The sequence below is a fragment of the Dermochelys coriacea genome, chromosome 6 (genome assembly GCF_009764565.3).
Source record: "Dermochelys coriacea isolate rDerCor1 chromosome 6, rDerCor1.pri.v4, whole genome shotgun sequence".
Classification (NCBI taxonomy): domain Eukaryota; kingdom Metazoa; phylum Chordata; order Testudines; family Dermochelyidae; genus Dermochelys; species Dermochelys coriacea.
This window is the reverse complement of record NC_050073.1, coordinates 11,455,981-11,475,931: the sequence shown is the minus strand read 5'-3', so window position 1 is coordinate 11,475,931 and position 19,951 is coordinate 11,455,981. Positions and strand designations below refer to the sequence as shown.

General features: G+C 45.3%; 1 protein-coding gene and 1 pseudogene across 1 annotated transcript in view; both read left to right on the top strand.

Moving 5' to 3' along the window:
• The window catches only part of LOC119857443 (acyl-CoA (8-3)-desaturase-like), a 30,890-nt gene extending 24,945 nt beyond the window's left edge, over window positions 1–5,945 (top strand). Inside the window, exon 12 of the mRNA XM_038406389.1 lies at window positions 248–5,945. Coding sequence (XP_038262317.1) covers window positions 248–299 — 52 coding nt within the window. The 3' untranslated portion in view covers window positions 300–5,945. The remainder of the gene's footprint in view (window positions 1–247) is intronic.
• A 3,229-nt stretch (window positions 5,946–9,174) lies between these two features.
• Window positions 9,175–19,951, top strand: part of LOC119856948 — a 29,622-nt pseudogene continuing 18,845 nt past the window's right edge.

The following is a 19,951-nucleotide window of genomic DNA, read 5'->3' as shown; positions in this document are numbered from 1 at the left end:
TAGAAAGCTCTGTAGAAACCTCAGAAGGAGCTTCATATTGTGAGGCAGCATTCTCAGGTAGTCCAGCGGCTGAATGCTTTCACGCATGCCCTGAGCCCATCACCTCTTGTCCTTCCAGAGTTGAACAGGGGAAATGGGGCTTCACACTAGATATTGCGTTCTGTCTCACCCCTGTATTTTTTTTCTTTCTTGATTTTATGTTCAGTCTCCTTTGACTAATTGGGCTCCAACTCTCTCCCCTCTGCAGCTCTCTGAAGGATTCGGGGGAACTCTGGCTTGATGCCTATCTGCATGGATAAGCAGCAGCATCTCCTATGGAGGAGTTACCTGGGACTGATTGCCATGAAGATGCAGTACACAGCAGAGGAGGGCAAGCAGATTCAGGGAGATGAGTGGGCCTAGTTGCTGCAGTGGGAGGGCTGGTGGGCTTAGTTCCAGTGTGAGTGTGGGGTTTTATACTACACTTTTTCTCCTTTTACCTGTATAGGGAGTACACCTTCTCTATAAGGTGTGGTATGGGTATATGGGGACCACTAGGGGTTAACCTTACTATGGGGAAGGAGGCTTTAGCAATGGGAACCGCAGCCCTTCTCTGCTGACATTTCCCTTGCTGTGTACGTGGCAGTGAATCCTATCCAGCTTCTTCCTAGTGTGACAGGGTCAAAGTGAAAATGGGGACAGTGTAAAACTTTCTGGGGAGAGGGAGAATGTGGAGAAATAAGGAGAAAAACCAGTGCTGAGGAAAAAAAAAGGAAGAGCCTTTAAAGACTACAGTATACATTTAAAATCTATAAATTAAGTATGTAACCACAAAGTGGATGCGAGACCAAATAGTGTGGACATGAGATTAGAGGGGCCAAAACTCAGGGTGGGGATGGATGCAAGACCACAGAGGTGAAAACACCAAGCAGGATTAGCCATGAAACCAGAGGCAATATACAAGAGCATAGACATGAGACTAGAGCTGATATGGCGTGTGTGTGTGTGTGTGTGTGTGTGTGTGTGTGTGTGTGTGTGTGTGTGTGTGTGTAAAAACAGGTAGAGAACCTCGATCTCAGGTTAGTTTTCCATTTGCAATTTCCAGTGAAAAGAGTATGAGCAGTTTCTCCCCTGCCTGAGGCAAATTCAGGTGAATAAAAGGGTTAATTGAGCAAATACTGATATTACATGTGTGATAAGGATATACATTCGTCCAGGGGAATCCCCAGTCCATTGGTTTAGCTGTTAAAATACCTCTAGAGGTTTAGCTTAGGAGAAAGAGTCTTGCAAGACTCAGAGGCAGATCTATGGTAGAGTGATTTCATTTTTGTTATATAATAAGGTGTAAAAGATGTCACAGACACGTCAATACTGTGGCTTTTAGTGCTTACCTATATGGTGCTTCCTGAAGCTTTAAGGGACTCCCAAAGTTGCAACTGAGTGGTGCTGTCTCCCTGGCTTCTCTTAGAAAGTAAAAAAGGGTTGCTAATTTGAACATGGGTGTTTGGCCAATTAATAGAGCTGAATCATTTCTGTCTAATGGACGGTATAACAGATCCAAGTTCCCCTAGACTTAACAGCTGTCAGTAGAGATGGAACTTGCATCATTCTACTCCACAATCACAAGCCCCTAGCATTTGGAGAATCTTTATTAGATATAGCAGTATTAAGGCTTATGATACATACCTGACTTTCCATCAAGTTGAGCCAATGATGCACATACACTGTAGGCAACATATTACACCTTGTTGTTTCTTGTGTTACGTGCTTCTGAAGGGGTCCTCATAAATACAGTTCTTCGAGTGCTGTCCCTGTTGGTGCTCCACTTCAGGTGTCGGTGTGCCCCAGCGCCACTGATTGGAGATTTTTAGTAGCAGTGCCTGGTCGGGGCGCATGTGCACAGTAGCCATTTTGTGTCCCGACCCACTCAGTTCCTTCTCTACTGTCCTCGGCTGCAGAGAGAGCTTCAACAGCAGTGTCAGAAATTTACCTAGAAAATATTTAGAAATAGTTATTGCGAAGTTTAGTTTCCAGCAGTTAGTTCATAGTTAATCTTAGGTTTCCAGTTAACCACTTAGACTTTCCTGTGTGTGTTTTTTGTTTGTTTGTTTTTTTACACTCTCTGAGAGCTCTCCTCTCAGTTTCTCTCTCCTTGTACCATGACAAAATTGGACAATGAAAATGCCAGGCTCCCCTGGTTTTAAACACTGCACTTCATGTAAGGATGCTATGCCTGTCTTCAAGGGATGCTTGTACCGCAGTCCTCGGATGTCATGGACGTGGCCGCTCGCACAATGGCTACAGCTATAGTCATGAGACTGGCATTCTGGTTACAATCCTCCGGAATTCCCATGTACCTCCAGATTAAAAACCTTCCCTTTGACAGAGAAAAATTATTTTCTGCGAAGACTGTCGAAGTCCTACACTCAGTGAAGGACTCTCGAACAACGCTCCAAACCCTGGGCATAGAAATGCCCCCAATAGACCTAGGAGATACCAACCTTATAACCGAAAGAGGGACACATTGGTTCACTGACAACAGAGACCATTCGAGAATTCACGCCAAAGACATCATCCCCAGAGATGCTGACCACCTCAGTCCCAGTCAACTGCGTCACACGCACCACCAGCCAAGATGCAATTTTGAAGATTTGGTCAAGGGTCTTATCGACCTCCCACGACAGTCAGCGCATATTACACATCCTATCCAGATGTTTGGCCTCTGACTACGGCCATTTTACCAAGCATGGGCATCCATCACTACAGATCACTGGGTACTAGAGATGGTACGATCTGATTACACCATCTCTTTCGTCTCCATCCCACCTACCCATCCCTCTTCAGGGACCCTTCTCACGAGCATCTTTTGCAGCAAGAGGTAATCCATCTTGTACAGCTAGGTGCCGTGAAACACATTCCAGGACACACAGGGGAAAGGGGTTCTACTCCCATTACTACTTGACCCAAAAGAAAAATGGAGGATGGAGACCCATTCTTGATCTCAGGAAACTCAACAAAGGTATCTGTACCCACAGATTCAAAATGGTCACCCTGTACACTATCATCCCTGCGCTAGACAAGGGGGACTGGTTCTCGGCTCTGGACCTACAAAAAAATAAGATGCGTATTTTCACATTACCATCCATCTACTCTAACTACAGTACAACAATTGACTTCATAGGAGCGCACCTGGACTCAGTGGAGGCCAAAGCATCATTGCCAATGCTTTGATTCACAGCAATGACCTCCCTCATAGCGGTGATCTGACAGCCCATGGGTCTACATGCACCTGCCTACAACTCTTGGGATGTATGGCGGCCACCACTTTCATTGTAACACACACCAGACTACACATGTGCTGCCTCCAAGGACAGCTGAGCTTGGTATACATCCCACGGAAGCACATTCTAAACAAAAGACTCACACTGACCCCAGAGGTCACTATGATGGTGGACAAACCCAATAAACCTTTGCTCAGGCATCCCGTTTCAATAAGATCCACCACCCATACAAATCATAACAGATCCTTCACTGATCTGATGAGGAGCTCACCTGAACCAACATACAATCCAAAGCAAATGGTCCCCAACAGAAACACACTTACACATCAATCTGCTCGAATCACACACGGTCCGCAACATGTGCCTACATTTTCTCCCTATTATACGTGGCAAAACGATAAGCGTCCTGATGGACAACATTGCATATATGTTCTATATAAACTGACAGGGTGGAGCACAATCCCACTCCTTATGCACCAAGGCCTTAAAACTATGGAACTGGTTCATAAAAAAAACCACCACTCTTACCGCAGCATACCTCCGAGGTTGACTGAACATAAGGGTGGATACATTAAACAGACTGTTTTCCCCAAGAACACACATGGGAAATGAACAACAAAATATTACAACACATATTTCATGTGTGGGATCCCCGCATATAGATCTGTTTCTGACATTAGTAAACACAAAGTGCCCAAAGTTTTGCTCACAAGCAGGACTGGGAGCATGAGCCCTAGGAGATGCCTTTCTCATCAAATAGAATGCTCCCCTCCTATATGCACACCCACTGATGCCTCTGATCTCCAGGGTAATACACAAAATATGAACCAACAGGGCTAAAATAATCCTCATAGTATCGACATGGCCCAGACAGACGTGGTTCCCTTACCTGTCACACATAGTGATCTGCACACCATTCACTCTCCCTTGTCTACAGAATCTTCTCTCTCAGAACGACACTCAAGTCCTCCATCCAGACCCAGAGAGACTTCACCTGAAGGCATGGCTCCAATGCGATGAACTAACCTGCTCAGAACAAGTAGAACAAGTGTTAATAAACAGCAGGAAACATAGCACACATACTACTTACCTCGAAAAATGGAAAAGATTCTTCTTATGGTGCCAGACCAAACAAATATCTGCAAGACAGGCACCGCTTCCACTACTCTTGGAATACTTATTATCCCTAAAGAACTCAGGACTTGCTGTGAGGTTGCTTAAAGTTCATCTTGCTGCAATCATGGCCTTCCATCAAGAGGTAGACGGGTAGAGGTAGACCTCAATATTTTCTCATTTCTAAACTATTTCTAACAGACATACAGAACATGTAGCCAGACATCCAAGAACCCACACTAGCATGGGACTTAAACCTTGTGCTCCAAAGGCTAACAAGAGCCTCATTCGAACCTTTAGCCACATACTCATTACTTCATTTATCTATGAAAGTGGCATTTCTGGTTGCTATTACATCAGCGCAGACAATCAGTGAGATAGGGGTTCTCATGTCTCACTCCCCATACACCATATTCTTCAAGTATAAAGTAATACTTAGAACAAACCCTAAATTTATGCCAAAATTTCCATATTCATTCCACCTCAACCAACCAATCCACGTACGTGCGTTTCATCCAAAACCACACACTAACACGTATGAGGCAACCCTGCACATATTGGATGCGCACTGTGCGTTAGCTTTTCACCAGGACAGAATAAAACCCTTCTAAAAATCACCCCGACCCTTTGTGTCAACAACAGAATGGTCTAAGGGCTCTATCATATCCACGCAAAGATTACCTAAATGGATATCCAGCTGTATCCACATATGCTATTCACTATACAACACTGAAGCCCTACTAGGCATCAGAACCCAGTCAACAAGAGCTTTATCTACCTCCATAGAATTCCTACACAACATTTCCATTCCATTCCATTCATATATGCAGGGCAGCCACCTGGGCCTCCAAACACACATTCACAAACCACTATGCATTAATCTCGGTTCAAGCTCAGACACAAGACAAGGCCTCATGGTACTAGCCTCAGCAATGAACCACAATCCAAAGTCCCTTCCATCCCTGTGAGGGCACTGCTGTACATTCACCTGAAGTGGAGCACCCATAGGGACAGCACTTGAAGAAGAAGAGAAGGTTACTCACCCTGTGCAGTAACTGAGGTTCTTTGAGATGTGTGTCCTTGTGAGTGCTCCATTACCCACCCTCCTCCCCTCTACTTTGGAGTTTGCTTTAAGGACTCTACGGTAGAGAAGGAACTGAGGGGGGTCAGGACGCGCGAGTGCTAGATGACCTGCCAGCAGCACCACGAGACGGCTGTTGTGCATTCACGCCCTGACCAGGCACTGCTACCAAAAATCTCCAATCTGGGTCCTGGGACACATCAACACCTGAAGAGGAGCACCCACAGGGACACAGATCTCAAAGAACTTCAGTTACTGCACAGAGTGAATAACCTTCTTTTCAGGCAGAAAATGAGAATTCTACCCCCCCACACATACACACTTTTAATATTTTATTGCAATATACAAAGAAATATACCACCACCACCAAAGACATAGGATGGATCTAAATTGATGTGTTTGTGGAGGACAAGCATACAATATATTGCATAAAATTGTAATTCTTCGTGTATATAACTTGTCGTAGCAATAAATAACCATTCTTTGCTGTGTGTAAGTTTGATCCTGTTTTGAATCTATAATGATTGCAGGGTAATTATATACTGAAAACAACTGAACTAATTAAGGATGCCATGAAGTGGGGAAAATGGGCTTGTAGCTTTTTATTTCAGAATTTATAATGGAAAAAAAATAGCAAAATATTATAAGACATCACCTACCTCTACTTTACTTTAAAGAGATACCCTAGTCTGTTAAGCTACAACATAAAACAAGCATTAATATTTCTGGCCTACTACACTCAGGCTTTTATATTGCACCCCTATTAACTCTAGCAGAAACTGAAACCTAGCAGAAGAGCAGATCTACTAAATTCCGTGCACCTCATCTGAACCTTGCATTGATACATGCAAGCCACCAGAGCCCGTGCTAGTCCATTGGGAACCCTAAGCAGGAATAAGCAGCTCAAAGCTACCAGAGGCCACTGGTGCCTGCAGTCCTGCAGCATATGTCTCACTGCTCCCTCTGCTGATTCTGTGCAGGGGTAGAGCAGTGGGGAGAACCAAGCAAGCAGCAGCAAGTGAAGGGAGGTCCAGGGGACCCAGCAACCCCAGACCCCCTCCAGCTTCCTCAAAATTCCCCCTCCAGTCACTCAATGTTCCCCTACACACCCACACATCTCCCTCAAATTCTCCCCCACCCAAATCTAAGTACACCTTCAGTTTTTCCAACCCTCCAACCTCACAAACCCAACTTCTCTTAGCTCACTCCCAGCTTCCCCCTGCCACTTCCACCTACCCAGCCTTCTAGTTTCTGTCCAGACAATCCCACAAAATTAGCTTTCCCAGACATTTTTGAGCACCCACACAGCTGCCAAGTTTTGTGCAGCCCTCTTTGGCCTGCATAATTGTACAATCAGCCTTTTAACAAACTTCCCTTTCCCAGAGACAGAAAATAATTACACTTAAAGCAACAGTGTCTTTAAAACATTCCTTTGCCCCATATACGCTGTGACGGTTTGGAACACAGAAACTCCCTTGGGGCTGCCAACTGATGTGCCAAGACTACTTCTGCCCCTGCTTTCCCTGCCAGCTTGGGACTCCAGAGCCCTGCTTTGTTGTGCCAGACACGCTTGCTGGCCACAAACACAGACCCAGGTCTGAACCCCGTCCTACAACCTGCAAGCTTAACTGAAAGCAGCAGCTTAAGAAGTGTGTTTAACACTCAGATGCCCAACTCCCAGTGGGGTCCAAATCCCAAATAAATCTGTTTTACCCTGTATAAAGCTTATACAGGGTAAACTCTCATAAATTGTTCACCCTCTGTAACACTGATAGAGAGATATGCACAGCTGTGTCCCCTCCTCCCCCAGGTATTACATACTGTGGGTTAAATAATAAGTAAGAAGTGATTTTATTAAATACAGAAAGTAGGATTTAAGTGGTTCCAAGTAATAGCAGACAGAACAAAGTAAATTACAAAACAAAATAAAATAAAACATGCAAGTCTCTGCCTAATACAGTAAGAAAACTGAAAACAGATACAACCTCACCCTCAGAGGTGTTCCAGTAAGCTTCCTTTTACAGACTAGTCTCCTTCTAGTCTGGGTCCAGCAAACACTCACACCCCCTGTGGTTACTGTCCTTTGTTCCAGTTTCTTTCAGATATCCTTTGGGGTGGAGAGGCTATCTCTTGAGCCAGCTGAAGACAAAATGGAGGGTCTCCCACAGGCTTAAATAGACTTTCTCTTGTGGGTGAAGACCCCCTCGTCTCTCCTATGCAAAGTCCAGCTCCAAGATGGAGTTTTGGAGTCACCTGGGCAAGTCACATGTCCATGCACGACTCAGTTTTTACAGGCAGCAGCCATTGACCACATGCTATCTTGAATGTCTGCAGGAAGACTTCTTATGTGGATTGAAGCCTTCCAAGATCCATTGTTCATTAAGTATTTCTTGACTGGGCACTTAATTTGCACATTCCTTTCTCAAGAAGCTGACCAAATGCTTTACTAAGGCTACTTAAAAATCAAGCAAGTACACAGCCAATATTCAATACTTTGGGTACAAAAATGATACATGCATACAAATAAGATGAATAGATTCAGTAGATCAAAACCTTTACAGAGATATGTTACATGGCATATGTAGCATAAAATATTCCAATTGTGTCATATATACATTCATAAGCATGTTTCCATAAAGCTTATGGGGTGCACCATCACATACTTGCCACAGAGCCAGGCTTGTCTGTTTCAGATTTTCTTCCATATACATGAAGTATTTGCTGGCCAACAATATAAAAAAACATTCTGGTTCATTCATTCAAATTCTCTCTCTCTCTCCCCCCCTCTCCCTCTCCCACCCCCTTCCAGGCAGTGACTTGCATTTCCTTTCATGGTATTACTAGTCCCAGCTGGGTGGTTCTTGGATCATACTAGTTGCAGACATTTAAACTCCAAATAAATAATACCAAACTAGCTAGCCATGCCTCCCACACTGAAATTTTAACAGCTTCCAGTGACTTTAAAATACATAACAAGGGTTGTTTTGCACAGTTCTGCATCAGTGATCCTTTATTAAAACACCCCTCCATCGTCAACTAGAAGCTTTTACTCTTGTTTTGAATTCAGACCAAGCCACCATTCAAGCCTTGACAGCTCACCTAAATGGCTAAATTGCAGATTAAGGTATGCATGGTACTTTAAAATTAATTCTTTCACTTCTAATATAACCTCAAACTTGAGGCAGTGAAATAAATGCCAGACAAAACAGAAACTGTTACCCAGCCACCAATAATGAAAACCTGCAGGGCTTGTGCAGTACAAGTGGGTGGAGTTGTTGGCAAAAGCTCAACTTCACTGGGCAGTGAGAGGTTACAGTGGTGTAACCAGCCTTATGGTGAATAAGTTTAGCAATGAAATAAATCTGTACTTTAGCCATAAAATCATTGTGCAACAAGAACTACAAAAAATAGCCTCCAAAGCCTCAGGGCTGAAAGCGCAATTAGGGTGAAACAGAGAATTTATATAGATGTGGCAGTGTAGTCTGAATTTGTCACTCAGTGAAATAAGGGCTGCACAATTGTGCCCCTTTCAGTGATCCCTAGAACTGAAATTGCTGATAACGAGGTCTAAATACTAAGCCTTGGATCTGCTTTGGGACAGCATTTTCAGTGAAAGTGCCGACTCAGCCTGCACGAGCAGTGAGATTCCCCAATAACTGCTGAAATCCCTGAGAGCTCTATTAAGTGGTGGGACCCCAAGGCATTGCAGAAGAGAGGCTGATGGCAGCAGCAAAAGTGTCGGCACAAGCAGCCAATGGCAGCGGAGTGAGCGACAGCACAGTGGCCAGCGGCAGAGTGAACGATTGCACGGCAACAGGCAGCGACACAGAGTAAATGGCGTGGCAGCAGCAACTGAGGCATTGCTTGATGCCTTGCTCCCCTTCCCCACTCCTTTGCCTCCTCAATGGGAGGTGAACACACATAAATGCACTTCTGAATTCTGGGTCTTGGCTGACCAAAGACAGCAAGTGTGAGTGGGTGCGGTGGAGGAGCCGGGACTGGCATGTTAAAGGAACATTTGTTTGTCAAACTTTCACACCACAAGGTGAGAAACTGAGGCAAAGGACACTGCCCAACGTACTCTGGGGTAGGTGTTTTACACATGATCATATGCTTTTGAATCATGGTTGTGGTGTTTTCCCAAATTAAAGTCAGGTTATTTTCCCGTTTTTATTAAAAGTTTTCTTTGCTATACAGGGACGCAGTGCTTGCGAGAGGGGAAGCATTGCTTCTTAGAGGTGCCCAGAGGTGGTGGTCAGTTTTCCCAGGTTACAGGGTGGTGGCTTGAGCCAGTTCTGTATTGTATTGCTAAGTAGATACTGAACCCAGCCCTGTTGCTGCCAACTCCATCTGGCAGAAGGGCTACATAGAGAAAGGATAGACAACTAGGGACAGGGATTAAATATGAGGGGGTTTTTTAACCTATTTGCTCCATTTTTAGTTTGAAACCTTTTCTATTTGATCCCTTCCCCTACTTATTTTGAGCCCACCCTTTTTATTTTCCATTTTGACCAAATGTAACTTCCTGCCATGTCCCCGGCTTTAATCTTCTCATCCCCTCTTTAATTTCTTCTCTTCCTGGCCAACAAGACATTGCATCACCAGCTGCATAATGCAAAGACAGAGATTAACTCGATAGTTTTCAGAGTAGTAGCCGTGTTAGTCTGTATTCGCAAAAAGAAAAGGAGTATTTGTTGCACCTTAGAGACTAACAAATTTATTTGAGCATAAGCTTTCGTGAGCTACAGCTCACTTCTTTAACTCAATAGCGAATCCCATGTAAATGTCAGTAATAAGGCAATTACTGCAGCAGCAAGTTTGAGAAAATGGCCTCTCCTCCTGCTGGTAAGTCATTGCTCCTACCTCCTGCAGCCACTCCCCTGGAGAAGGAAGGAAAGGTTGGGGTCCTAGGTTCAACTACCTAAGAATACTTAGGGAGACCAGTTTGAGAATTCTTGAGCTGTACAGCCATATAGACGGATTCAATCAACAGGAGAGTAAAAATTTAGGGGTGGCAGGCAACAAGTCTCCCTCAGCCCCCAGTGCTCATGCCTACACCTAACTTTCCCTTACTCCTAACTCTGTGCCTTCTTTAATTCTGCCCCTTATGATTAGAACAGCCTTCCAGTCAATCTCTATCCAGCCCCATCCCTCTGTGATTGTTTCTGAATAGTCCATGCTATTTCTTGCATTAGTACTAGATCAGAACCAGCCTGGATAAATCAGAAACAGCACAAAATAGAAAAGAAAATATTCACCAGTGCTTGTTCTCTGAGGTGATTACAGATATAGAAACCAGGGGTGGGAGGATGGATCTTCCCTCTACCACAACCCAAGAAATCAGGTCAAGTCAGGGGCTACTATTGACCACATTTTATGTTTTAGGTTATGCAGACCCCTTTTAGATTTATTTTGTGCAAGTTAGGCATCGGCTGGACTATTGAAAGCTAGGTGAGCTCACTTTGTAAGGCTCAGGCTCAGACTTCATAAGGCTCAGGCAAGCTGGGACAGTCCTATTGTTCTTGTATTATTGAAAAGGATAAACAGGAGCACCCTCTTTACTGTCCATATGCTATACATTATTTTAAATATCTCTATTATGTTTTCTCTTTCTAACTCCTCTCTCAGCTAAATGGATCCAATCTTTTCATGTCCCCTCATATGGCAATCTCTCCACTGTTCCAAATATTCTCATCCCCTGTTTCTGAACTCCTATTTTTGTTATATCATTTTAGAGATAGGGTGCCAGAATGGACCACAGTATTCCAAGAAGTGTGAACCATTGATTTATAGAACAACATTATATAAACAGCAAGATTAAAGCCAAATAAAAAGACTATTCATCTCAATGGAAATGTAATATTTGCAAGTGGCAGAGAGAGGCTTCCACACTAGATCTATAACAAAAACATTGGTTTATATAATTGCAAGTTTCCTAAGATATTTAAAGCATTTAATATCCGAAGTTCTGATCCGGGGCACCAGAATAGGGGGGCCAGAAGACCATGCCCCCCCTTTTTACTGGCCATAAGGGTGAGCGATGGGGAGGAGAGGGCAGAGAAGAGCGAATTGGAGGTGGGATCTTGAGGGGAATATGTGACACAGGAGTGGGGCTGCAGGGGAAGAAGTGGTGTGGGGGTGGAGACTCAGAGGGGGATGGGCAGCACAAGGGTGGGTGCTTGGGGAGAAGGGGCAGGGCAGGAGCAGGACCTTGGGAGGTAGGGTTGCCAGCCTCCAGGATTGCCTTGGAGTCTCCAGGAATTAAAGATTAATCCTTAATTAAAGATTATGTCATGTGATGAAACCTTCAGGAATACATCCAAGCAAAGTTGGGAACCCGTGGGGGGGGCAGCACAACGGGGGTAGGACCACAGTTTGGGCACCTGTGGCCCCTCTCCCCCACTTTCAGGGCACTTCTGCCACTCCTGGTTCTGATCAAGATAAGGAAAGGCAAGGCCAGGGCTATCCTAGTAGTCCCGATGTGGCCAAGACAGACATAGTTCCCTTACCTCATTTAGCTGGCTGTTTGCTCTCTGATCACTTTCCAGACCATCCCTCATCTTCTCTCTCAAGAAGCCAGGCAAACGCTTCCCCCGCAGTCTCTGTGTTCTGACTACGTGGCTGATCTCTTGAGATCAGAAGGACCATTTGATGAAATTGGTTTTCAGTAACCACTCATCATAGAGTCCATGTCTGGGCAGTGAAGGAAGGGCTGGAATGCCTAAGGAGAGTGCATTTTTGACTTCTTGTTAACCAACGGGGTGAGACAGAAGTTTACTTTTGTTACTGGCTTCATATAATCTAACTAGAGAATAACCACCAGTTTGGTATGTTTGCCCTATTTCTCAGCAGTTTATCCTGAATTTGGCATCCTCAGCTGTGACCCACTGAGGCATGGTGATAGGAGGGCTTTGGCCTTTTAACTTGAGAGGACTAAATCTTTTAGAAAGTCTTTCAAATTGTTTCTCTATTGCGGACAGATCTAAAGGGTCAGCCATCTCCAAGCAGAGACTCTAGGCAGATATAGGGCTGCATTAATTGTTGCTATCAATGTCAGAGTCTCCAACTTCCTTCAGGTGTACAAACGCACTCAATGAGATCTTTCTACTTGAATAGCCTTTCTGAAAAATGTTCCTGTTACTGAAATGTATAGGTCTGGGACTTGGACATCTATACGTACCTTTTTCTGAACATTATGCAGTAACCCAGATCTCAGCTTCCCATGCTGTGTTTGGCTCTGCTGTGTTATCTTCAGTTTTGGACTCGACTCCAAAGCTCACTCCTCCTCAGTGGGAACTGCTCGGTAGTCACCCAGAGTGGAGCATCCATAGTGGCACTACTCGAAGAAAAAGAGGTTACTTGTCTTGTGCAGTGTCTGCAGTTCTTCGAAAAGTGTGTCCTTATGGGTGGTCCACTACCCTCCTTCCTTCCCCCCCGCTCTGGAGTTCTCTGCTATAGAATTCACAGCAGAGAAGGAACTGAGGGTGGATTTACTACAGCGATGGAAGAACTCCTTCTGTTGCGGTGTAAGGCCATGTCTACACTACTACTTATGCCGGCAAAGCTTATGTGACTCAGGGGTGTGAAGAAAAACACCCCTCCTGAGCGATATAACTTTCACCGGCATAAGCACCAGTGTGCACAGCGCTATGTCAGCAGGCGAGCCTCTCCCGCCGACATAGGTTCTGCCCCTCCTTGAGGTAGTTTTATTATGTCAATGGGCAAACTCTCTCCCATTAGCATAGAGCGGCTACACAAGCAATCTTACAGCAGCACAGCTGCATTGGTACAGCGGTGCCATTGTAAGCTCACTAGTGTATACCTCGCCTAAATGTCTATGCTACATTGCTAGAGTAGATATACCCGCTGCCTACACTGCAAAGTTTCACTGGCATAGCTATGTCAGCTGGGAATGTGGGGGTATGGGGGGGAAATCATACTGTTTGCAAATGTAGCTATGCTGGTGATATCCCCAGTGCAGGTGCAACTTGGCAAAGCTAATGTCTTCCAGGGAGGTGGTTTGCTATGCCTGCAGAAACACTCCTTCTGGTTTATGCTGTGTCTCCACTAGGGGGCTCAGCCAGGATAACTAATCCAGCAATGCATGTGTAGTGTAGACAAGCCCTGATAATAGTATTTCACTGTGCTCTAATAATACTTTCCTTCTGTAACCCTTCCTTGCTTTAGGACCTGTGGTGTGATCTGAGATATTGATTTCTTCTCTTTGTTATGGAGAGCACAGTTTGCCATTCTAACAGTGAGTGAGACAATGGGTAGCTGTAGAGATTAGGGAAGGACCAATGGAGTTTAAAAACAAAGGGAGTATAAATAAATCATCTCCCCTGTGGCTAGAGGTGGGAGCCATTTAAAAATAATAATTAAAAAACCTCTTTCTGTTAAAGTGCCAAGTTTGAAAATGGACTGGGGACGTGGGACCTGCTCCCCCAAGCTAATCACTGATGGTGAGACTAGTGGTCTTGGGTAAGCAGAGCTTATGTAAGGGAAGAGGCATGTCATGGGCAGCACCTGGTATATTCAGCATCCAAAGGGCTCCCGAGAGGGTGCAAACCAATGACTGCCAGAAGTGTGTGTGGGAGAAGCAAAAGTGGATGGGAATCTGGGAGGCAGTGACCATGAGTTGGTTGAGTTCAGGATCCTGACGCAGGGAAGAAAGGTAAGCAGCAGGATACGGACCCTGGACTTCAGGAAAGCAGACTTTGACTCCCTCAGGGAACAGATGGCCAGGATCCCCTGGGGGACTAACATGAAAGGGAAGGGAGTCCAGGAGAGCTGGCTGTATTTCAAGGAATCCCTGTTGAGGTTACAGGGACAAACCATCCCGATGAGTCGAAAGAATAGTAAATATGGCAGGCGACCAGCTTGGCTTAATGGTGAAATCCTAGCGGATCTTAAACATAAAAAAGAAGCTTACAAGAAGTGGAAGGTTGGACATATGACCAGGGAAGAGTATAAAAATATTGCTCGGGCATGTAGGAAAGATATCAGGAGGGCCAAATCGCACCTGGAGCTGCAGCTAGCAAGAGATGTCAAGAGTAACAAGAAGGGTTTCTTCAGGTATGTTGGCAACAAGAAGAAAGCCAAGGAAAGTGTGGGCCCCTTACTGAATGAGGGAGGCAAGCTAGTGACAGAGGATGTGGAAAAAGCTAATGTACTCAATGCTTTTTTTGCCTCTGTTTTCACTAACAAGGTCAGCTCCCAGACTGCTGTGCTGGGCAACACAAAATGGGGAAGAGATGGCCAGCCCTCTGTAGAGATAGAGGTGGTTAGGGACTATTTAGAAAAGCTGGACGTGCACAAGTCCATGGGGCCGGACGAATTGCATCCGAGAGTGCTGAAGGAATTGGCGGCTGTGATTGCAGAGCCCTTGGCCATTATCTTTGAAAACTCGTGGCGAACGGGGGAAGTCCCGGATGACTGGAAAAAGGCTAATGTAGTGCCCATCTTTAAAAAAGGGAAGAAGGAGGATCCTGGGAACTACAGGCCAGTCAGCCTCACCTCAGTCCCTGGAAAAATCATGGAGCAGGTCCTCAAAGAATCAATCCTGAAGCACTTAGAGGAGAGGAAAGTGATCAGGAACAGTCAGCATGGATTCACCAAGGGAAGGTCATGCCTGACTAATCTAATCGCCTTTTATGATGAGATTACTGGTTCTGTGGATGAAGGGAAAGCAGTGGATGTATTGTTTCTTGACTTTAGCAAAGCTTTTGACACGGTCTCCCACAGCATTCTTGTCAGCAAGTTAAGGAAGTATGGGCTGGATGAATGCACTATAAGGTGGGTAGAAAGCTGGCTAGATTGTCGGGCTCAACGGGTAGTGATCAATGGCTCCATGTCTAGTTGGCAGCCGGTGTCAAGTGGAGTGCCCCAGGGGTCGGTCCTGGGGCCCGTTTTGTTCAATATCTTCATAAATGATCTGGAGGATGGTGTGGATTGCACTCTCAGCAAATTTGCGGATGATACTAAACTGGGAGGAGTGGTAGATACGCTGGAGGGGAGGGATAGGATACAGAAGGACCTAGACAAATTGGAGGATTGGGCCAAAAGAAATCTAATGAGGTTCAATAAGGATAAGTGCAGGGTCCTGCACTTAGGATGGAAGAATCCAATGCACCGCTACAGACTAGGGACCGAATGGCTCGGCAGCAGTTCTGCGGAAAAGGACCTAGGGGTGACAGTGGACGAGAAGCTGGATATGAGTCAGCAGTGTGCCCTTGTTGCCAAGAAGGCCAATGGCATTTTGGGATGTATAAGTAGGGGCATAGCGAGCAGATCGAGGGACGTGATCGTTCCCCTCTATTCGACACTGGTGAGGCCTCATCTGGAGTACTGTGTCCAGTTTTGGGCCCCACACTACAGGAAGGATGTGGATAAATTGGAAAGAGTACAACGAAGGGCAACGAAAATGATTAGGGGTCTAGAGCACATGACTTATGAGGAGAGGCTGAGGGAGCTGGGATTGTTTAGTCTGCAGAAGAGAAGAATGAGGGGGGATTTGATAGCTGCTTTCAACTACCTGAAAGGGGGTTTCAAAGAGGATGGCTCTAGACTGTTCTCAATGGTAGCAGATGACAGAACGAGGAGTAATGGTCTCAAGTTGCAATGGGGGAGGTTTAGATTGGATATTAGGAAAAACTTTTTCACTAAGAGGGTGGTGAAACACTGGAATGCGTTACCTAGGGAGGTGGTAGAATCTCCTTCCTTAGAGGTTTTTAAGGTCAGGCTTGACAAAGCCCTGGCTGGGATGATTTAACTGGGACTTGGTCCTGCTTTGAGCAGGGGGTTGGACTAGATGACCTTCTGGGGTCCCTTCCAACCCTGATATTCTATGATTCTATGATTCTATGAGGGGAATCGAAGAAGTCAGGTTGTTCTCTTGTGGGGAGGCTGGGCAAAGTCATTTTGAATTCTTATCCTATCCTCCACAGTGCTAGCAACCCCTCCCAGCTTGGTGTTCTCTGCACATTTTGTAAGCAGACTCTCCACGTCACCAAGCAAAATACTGAATCATACCCAGACCCAGGACAGACCCCTGGGGGACTTCACTACAGGTGTCACCCCACTTTGACAGCAAACCATTGTTAACTACTCTGGAATACAGTCTTTCAACCAGTAGGGCACCCATCTTTTGGTAACTCCCTCTAGGCCTCATTTCCCTAGTTTGCTTATGGGAATGTCATATGGGACTGTGTCAAAAACCTTACGAGAATCAAGCTACAACATATCTACACCTTCCCCCTATCCGCTAGGCCAGTAATCCTGTCAAAGAAAGGAAATTAGGCTGGTTTGGCATGATTTCTTTTGACAAATCCATGTTCGTTATTATTTATAGCCCTATTGTCCTCTAGGTGCTTACAGATTTATTGCTTAATAATTTGTTCATCTCTGTTTTTAAACATAGTATGGGACAGCCAAAACTAAAGGTTGTAGAATTTATTGCTGTTCTGTTTTTCATCCCAGTGGAAGGCTTTATTGACAAAGCAAGAGCAGTCAGGCTTTTTCTTAATCTAATTTGTTCTGGCATGGCACTTGACAGCTGGGATCATGCTGCCAAGAATGTTGTGGTCCTGGAACCTGAGCCAGAGCCATGTTTATCCAGTTGCATCATCCCTTTTGCAGTTAAGTGGTCTCAGTGGATCATGTAGGTCCCTGATGAAACTACCGGGGGAGAGAGGTAAATGGCAAAGGGAGTTCTAATAGGAGTGGAACAGGAAAAGTTTGGCAGGACCAGTGGGTTTGCAGGCCCCTGGGAGAGGTGGAACTGAGAGGAGTGCAGTAGCCAATTAGCTCTTGGGTGGGCAAGACTGGGTAGGGTCACTTTCAATATGGATAATGCAGTGAGGGCAGCTAGCTCAGTACCAGCTCAGGAGTGTGACGGCAGCAGGGAGAAGAGTGAAGTTGCTCAGTACCGAGGCAGATGGGGATAGCTTCAGAGTCAAGTCCTCCAAAAGTGCAAATGAGGGATATAGTGGAGGAGGCAGGCCCCTGCAGCTCTTCACCTGGGAGGAGATCAGGCTCCACTCGGGCTGGGGGCACCCACAGCAGGAGCAGTGGCTGGTGAGTGACAGGAAGGTCTATGACATGAGCCAGTTCTATTGGTGGCACCCAGAGGGCGCATGGCTTATCAGTCTCTAAGCAGGGCAGGATGCCCCGGTAAGAGCCAGGATGGGGGCAACGTATAGCAGAAGGTACCACTGTGCAGGGCAAGATGCCATGGTAAGAACTGAGAAGTAGAGAAGGGTCATGTTGCTTGTCAGCTACTATGTGGGACAAGATACCATGGTGAGGCCCAGGAGATTTGTCAAGGTGTGACCAACCAATCAAAGGGGCTGGAAAACTGGCTCAAAAAGCCAGCTGGGATTTATTGTGTCCAATGAATCCAAGGGAAATACTACAGAGATGTTATGGTCAACTGTATGCCTTCCCCACCCCTTCCCCAGACCTTAAAAAGCTATTTACAAGTGAATCAAGTGGAATAGGACAGGGGTGGACTGAATGGACTTCAATGACCACTAATGGTATGTCACATGCCAAGGTACAATCCAGACCAGTGTGGGGTTGTGTCATTGCCTTCCCTGCAATCTTGGGTGCCTCACAATGCTTTGCTGTTGTAGCTCCCAACCTGGGTGGCTCACAAATAGCCTGCCATTGTGCAGGTCACACTGAAGTGTCTGTGTATAGCAGCAGTCCTGGTCCAGCAGCTCTGACTCCAGCAGCCTGTCAGCAAACACCAACCACACTCTGGCTCCCACCAGCCTTGGTTACTACTTGCAGGGTGACAATAACACACTCCCAGTCCTGGATTTTCCCAAAACTGTGTTCTGCACTGTCCAGCCCTCTCCTGGGTAGTTTGGAGAATAGAGGTCCCTTGCCCATGTAAGTGGGTCAATATTCAAGAGTTTGCTACTTTAACCGGAGTTACCAAACAGTTTGGTTTAAAGACAATGCTGGATTGGTTTAGATTAAAAGATAAAACAAGTTTATTAACGATAGAAGATAGGATTTTAAGTGAGTACAACTAAAACGTATTAAAGTCAGCAATGGTTACAAGACAAATGAAAATAAAACACTTTCTAATAGCTAAAACTTTACTTTGAACCAAATCTAGCTTGTTAAGTCCTTACCACATGTTCCCAGCAACATGACTGACCAAATTCTCTGGTCGGGATTCTCCCCTCTCCCCCAAAGTCAAAAGGCTGGTTCTCTTGTTGTGAAAGAGAGAGAGATGGAAAGAAAGATGCCTTGGGGTATTTTTGCCCATCACTTTTATAGTCCAGTCACCCTTTGAAGTGGATTCTTCTGATGATTATCCCTCAAAGCAAAGTTTATTGAAACAGTGAAGAAGGAACTGATGGTGAAGGTGGTTCCGTGCTCTTTCTTCTCACCTCTTCTCTGTTTGCTGAAATGCAGATTTTCCTGGTCTCCTGCCTTTATGCCCCCACCCACCCACTTTGCTGTCATGAGGACTCTGTGTACTACATATATGTAAACTGAGGTATACACATATTCCTTTGTTTAGGACAGACTTGTTGAACAACTTTTTCCCAGGCAGGGCTGTGTGATTTTGAACATATGCTAATGACGTAATAAAGGGAGATTTCATAACTTTACATATTATATTGCTACATACATTTCACCGTGATATTATTGACCAGTACTTTTCAAATGATACCTCACAAAGCATATTTTGTGCAAAGATTATTACAAAGTGGGTAGTTTGTGAATATAGGGTTGCTTCTGAGCACACTGTGGAATGCCTCCTTGAGGCTATTGCAGCCAGCCATAATGTAGAGCAGCCTAAGGGAAGTCTAAATTATGTCTGGGACTGGCTTGGCCCTTTACAGTGCAGGTGTGCAGGGGAATACAGGGACTTACAGCTCCCTTGTCCTCCATCCCATCCCAGCCCAAGCTGCCCTGAGAAGACCTAAGAACACAAGAACAGCCACACTGGGTCAGACCAATGGTCCATATAGCCCAGTATCTTGTCTTTCAACAGTGGCCAATGCCAGGTGCTTCAAAGGGAATGAACAGAACAGGGCAATTATTGAGTAATCCATTCCCTGTCATCCACTCCCAGCTTCTGGCAATCAGAGGCTAGGGACACCCAGGGCATGGGATTGTGTCCCTGACCACCTTGACTAATAGCCATTGAGGAACCTTTCCTCCATTAATTTATCTAATTCTTTTTTTAACCCAGTTATACTTTTGGCCTTCACAACAACCACTGGCAACTAGCTGCACAGGTTGATTGTGTGATGTGTCACGAAGTACTTCCTTTTGTTTCTTTTAAACCTGCTGCCTATTAATTTCATTGGGTGACCCTGGTTCATGTGTTATGTGAAGGAATAAATAATACGTCCTTATTCACTTTCTCCACACCCGTCATGGTTTTATAGCCCTCTCTCATCTCCCCCCTTAGTCGTCTCTTTTCCAAGATGAACAGTCCCAGCCTTTTAATCTCTCCTCATGTGGAAGCTGT